The sequence below is a fragment of the Myotis brandtii genome, unplaced genomic scaffold (assembly GCF_000412655.1).
Source record: "Myotis brandtii unplaced genomic scaffold, ASM41265v1 scaffold1013, whole genome shotgun sequence".
Taxonomy (NCBI): Eukaryota; Metazoa; Chordata; class Mammalia; order Chiroptera; family Vespertilionidae; genus Myotis; species Myotis brandtii.
In genome coordinates this window covers 363,456-368,379 of record NW_005353379.1, presented here as the reverse complement: position 1 = coordinate 368,379, position 4,924 = coordinate 363,456, and the positions used below count along the sequence as shown (strand labels likewise).

Genomic DNA, 4,924 nt, shown 5'->3' with positions numbered 1-4,924 from the left:
GGGCCCCGAGACCTGATGTGCTGGAAACCAAGATCAACAGGAATTAATATAAATGCGATGAGAAGTCCATCAGAAAGCTGACCTGGACTCTTGATATTCACAGGGTGAATATTTGCATTTTATTACAAACCCCCCCAACCTGACAATCTTACTGTTTACTAAACAATCACCATGGATATGTCTGTTTGCATTCCTAAAAGGCAATTGTGTTTTCTAGTCAGTGGAACTTGACTACTACAGTTGAGTTTTCCCTGGCTTCCCCCCATAATTTCAAAATTATTATTTCTTGTCTTGTGTGTTAATTCGTGCGTCAGCTCTTTCTCCAAGCCTTTGAACCCGAAGGCCACGCTGGCCGTGGCCTTTCACACCGATGCTGACTCGGCCCCGCTCTGCTCGGGGTCACCCAGCGCATCACCCCAGCGGGTTGACAACCCTCCCCAGGAGAAGCATGCTCCCCGTGTCTGTGTGGAAGGTCATCACCAGGAAGGGCCGGTTGAACTCCGTGTCTGGAGCGGGCGAGGTGTCGAGGTCGAGGTCGGGGCGGGGCCCCGGCGTGAGCTGGATGCTGGTGGCGGCGGCCGCCTCTGTGCCCCCCTCATCCAGAGTCATCGCAGCCTTGTGTGCAACCTGCAAGGAAAATTCCGGAATCGCCAACTGACCCCATAGGAGGGATCAACCACACCTTTATTTTTATTTTTTTAAATATGTTATTATTGATATCAGAGAGGAAGGGAGACGGAGAGAGATAGAAACATCAATGACGAGAGAGAATCACTGGGCTGCCTCCTGCACACCCCAACTGGAGATCTAGCCCGCAACCTGGGCATGTGCCCTGACCAGGAATTGAACCAGGTCCTCCTGGCTCATAGGTCGACGCTCAGCCCCTGAGCCACGCCGGCCGGGCTCTCAGTCCCACGGGCCCACGATCAGGAAGGAGCCCCAGAGCCTCCTCCGAAGTCCAGCCCTGATGGTGTGGACCCACCCAGCCTTCCCTGTCTGGGCTGTCACCCGAGGGCAGGGATGGGGCCTGACCTCTGGCCCCCGGTGCCTGTGGGGGCAGGCGTGCACGAGTGGGGGACACATGCGGAGCACAGATGGTGATGTGCCGAGTTCTGGCAAACAGCCGCTCCGCGTGTGAGGAGATGCGGGCGCCTTCCTCCCGCAGCGGCCCGCAGGCACGGACACCCCACCGCTGACCCAGATCCCAGGTTACCTTCGAGATGTTCAGTCCGGGCTGCTCGGGGAGGCCTCCGCCCACAGCCGCTCCTGGGAGGAGCAGCTCCAGTCTGGCGGTGCTGGAGATGGAGAACTTAGGGAAGTAGAAATCGAGTTCTCTGCGGGGAGACAGATGGGTTTGCTGTTGAGACCCCAAAAGCGGCTGCGTGTGTCCCAGGTGACTCCGCAGGCTCCAGCCTCGGCCCCAAAGCAGCTCCAGGGCTGCAGCTTCTCACCCCCATTCACACCTCTGGTCTCCCTGCCCCTCCAATCTCTCCTCTCCATTCAACATCTGTCCAGGGCCCGCCATCCTCCATTCAACATCTGTCCAGGGCCCTCCATCCTCCATTCAACATCTGTCCAGGATCCACTGTCCTCCATTCAACGTCTGTCCAGGGCCTTCCATCCTCCATTCAATATCTGTCCTGGGCCCTCTTTCCTGCCCCCACTGCTTAAGGGCTGGAACTCTGTGCATCATGGGGTCACTCAGGTTGGCACCAGAGCTGGGACTAGAACCAGCCTCCAGACACCTGGCCCAGTACAATTGACCAGGCCCCATCCTGACACCTGCAGGGAGGCCAAGGACAGGGCCCTGGGGGGACATTGCCCTGGGGGACAGTGCCCTGCAAGGGGCCAAAGAGCCGCTTGTGGCTCGTGAGCCGCAGTTTGCCGACCACTGTCCTAGGGGGACAGTGCCCTGGGGGACAGTGCCCTGGGGGACAGTGCCCTGAGGGGACCATCACTGAGGGGAGGCAGGAGCCGCATCCCAGGCCCTGCTGTGCGCGCTACCTGGTCCTGAGCTGACTGTCCCACTTGATCAGCGTCTCGGGCAGCAGGGAGTCCTCCAGCTGCCCCAGCCGACCCCGCTGGGGGAAGACGAAGAAGGTGGTGGCGCTGGCGGCGTGCTCCATCTGCAGCACCGTGCACTGCAGCTCGGGGTCGTGCAGGAGGCGGTGGCGAGCCTTCTGCCTCATCATGGGAACCTGCACGGCCCTGTGCTCGTCCACAAAGAACTTCTTCAGGCTGGTGGCTCTCGGGTCAAAGGGTCGCGCCCACCCGGCTGAGGGGACGAGGACAGCGAGGTTGCCGTGGAGAGAATGGAGAATGGGCTCCGGGCCACCCATCGGGCAGCCACAGGGTGGGGAGTCCACAGTGGACGCCAAGCCCAGCCCCGTGACTGCCTCTTGGCCTGTCCCTCGTTCCCTGTGCAGCCCGGGGGCTGAGCCCTTGCCTGCCCTGCGCTTGCGTCTCCTGTTTGGGAAATGGGGTAAGTGCTGTCACAGCGACAGAGCAGTGCCAGACAGTGAGGGCTGCTTTGCTCTCCGGTCTCCTTACTCTCTTTGGGTGGTTAATTAAAAAAATGGTTTTAAAATATATTTTTATTGATTTCAGAGAGAAAGAGGGAGGAAGAGAGAGATAGAACCATCAATGATGAGAGAGAATCCTTGATCGGCTGCCTCCTACACGCCCCCTACTAGGGATCGAGCCCTCAACCCGGGCATGTGCCCTTGGCCGGAATCAAACCCGGGCCCCTTCAGTCTGCCGGCTGACGCTCTATCCACTGAGCCACACCAGCTGGGGCCAGAGGTGGTTAAGTTTAAAGAGACAAAACCCATCATGTGGCACCAGCTGCTCTGAAACGTGTGTGGATCTGAGGGCTTGGCTCAGCCTGGCTGGCAGGCCTAAGGCAGGTCACCTAACACTGGGCCTCAGTTTTCCCATCTCTCAAGTGGACATAATAAAATCGCCTTGTTGGGCTGTGAAGAAAATTCAGTAAAAATCAAACATGCACAGTGACCGGCATGATAGTATTCAGATTGTGTGTGTGTGCAAACAGGCTGACATATACCAGGCGAGAACTATTCACAGGCATGTAGCTGAGTCATGCCTTAGGGGCTCAGGCCAATCCCTTCTTCTTTTAAAACAAATCTGTCTCCTCACGTGTGAAAAGGAAACATGAACCATAGCCTCTGTGCTTCATCCCGGTGAGAAGGTCAAATGAGAGGTGGGTGTGAATTCCCTGGAGACCCACAAAGCACTCGCTGTGCAAGTACGAGAAGGACCGGACTCATCGCTGAGTGAAGGAGTGTGATTAAGGAGCGAGGCACGTGATCGCATTGCTCTCCTGGGAAAATAAAGGCTCTCCCAGCGCTGGGGCTCTCCCCGCTCTCATCCATGCCTCCTGGGCCTGCCAGAGGAAGGGGCTCATGGTCCGTGACTCAGCGCTGCCTGCAGTTACTAACGTGGAGATCACAGCCCTCCTGCAGCAGCCTCCCCGCGGGGGGAGGACGGGGACCGCCCTCAAATGCAGGGTCTTGGGTCCCTGACTGACCTGCCCCCTAAATCAGAATCTTCTGGGGACAAGCGCAAGATACCTGCATTGTAAGTGAGTTCCCCAGGGAGTGCTATGCACACTAAAGTTGGAAAAATCCTTCTTTGAAAAAACTCATCAGTAGTATTAAAATGCGACGGGTGATGAGTTCCCCGTCACTGGGGGTATGCAAGCAGAAGCATCAAGGATTCCTGGAGCTCCTACATCTCAGTCAGCAGGGGGGCTCTGGAGGCTGTGGGGAGCGGGGCTGCGGTGTGATTGGGGCCCCGGAGAGAACGTCCTGGGATAGACCCCTCTTACCTCTGAGGAGCAGGTGACTCACCAGGACCTCCGCGGTGGCATCGCTGAGTTCCTCCACCCAGGCGCCAAGCTGCCCCCGGGTCTGCTTCTCTACATACTCCCGGATGCTGTGCTGGGCCCCCGCCGGGTCCTGGGCAGCCCCCGGGCCCAGGCCGCTGAAGCTGCGCTGGCCCAGCGTCAGGAGGAGCTGGGGGCCCTGCACGGGGAGCCTGCGCAGCAGGTCCCGGAAGCCCTCCTGGATCTCGGCCTCGGAAACCAGCGTGAGGTTGAAGCCCAGGCCCTCCAGGAGGTGGGCCCTGCTGGCGGCAGGGGCTCCGAGGGACAGCGTGGCCAAGGCCCAGGAGATGCTCACGGGGGAGAAGAGGACGTTCTCTCCGGGGGCCTCTGAGGCCAGCTGTCGGTAGAGGTCGAAGGCAAAGTCTATGTTGCTCACGGAGAGCTTGTGGCAGGGCAGGGCCGGCCCGGGAGGGACGTCTGAGGGGCCGGGGTCCATGGGGCCAGAATCCTCCTGGTTGGCCAGGGCCAGGCAATGGCCCACAGCCAGGAGCGCAGGGACCAGCAGCCACATCCTCTGGAGTCCTTGGTCAAGATTCTAGAAGCAGGGGCGCGGGAGGACAACAACAACAACAACAACGGTAATAGTAATCCTATCTAACAAAAGACAAAAAGGGTAATTAACCGTACCTCTGCTACGCTTCCCATTGGCTAATTAGGGCGATATGCAAATTAACTGCCAACAAAGATGGCGGTTAATTTGCATACATAGGCACAATGATGGGAGGCGAAAGAGGAAGGATGGAAGAACAGTGATCAGAAACCCAGGCAGTAGGCAAGAGCTGGCTGGCAGGGCAAAGGCGGCCCTGGGGGCCTGGGGGTGCCGCCTGGCCTGCACCCCGTGGTCGCCATGGCGATCGGAGGGAGAGAGAGCCGCATCAGGAACGGAGAGCCGGGGCACAGGCAAGGCGGCACCCCAGCACCCCAGCACCTGACATGCAAAGGTCGGGGATGAAATGATTTTTCCCAAGCACATCTGCAAATATCCTGGGGAAGGCATCACTGAAGAGTTCACAACAACTC

General features: G+C 58.7%; 1 protein-coding gene across 1 annotated transcript in view; it reads right to left on the bottom strand.

Annotated features, from left to right (window-relative positions):
• Positions 1–161: 161 nt before the first annotated feature.
• The window catches only part of LOC102240560 (putative serpin A13), a 6,193-nt gene continuing 1,430 nt past the window's right edge, over positions 162–4,924 (bottom strand). The window contains exons 2-5 of the mRNA XM_005853242.2: positions 3,848–4,439; positions 2,005–2,275; positions 1,214–1,334; positions 162–627 (exon numbers count right to left, since the gene is read on the bottom strand). Of these exons, the coding sequence (XP_005853304.1) occupies positions 412–627; positions 1,214–1,334; positions 2,005–2,275; positions 3,848–4,415 (1,176 nt within the window). The 5' untranslated portion in view covers positions 4,416–4,439 and the 3' untranslated portion in view covers positions 162–411. The remainder of the gene's footprint in view (positions 628–1,213; positions 1,335–2,004; positions 2,276–3,847; positions 4,440–4,924) is intronic.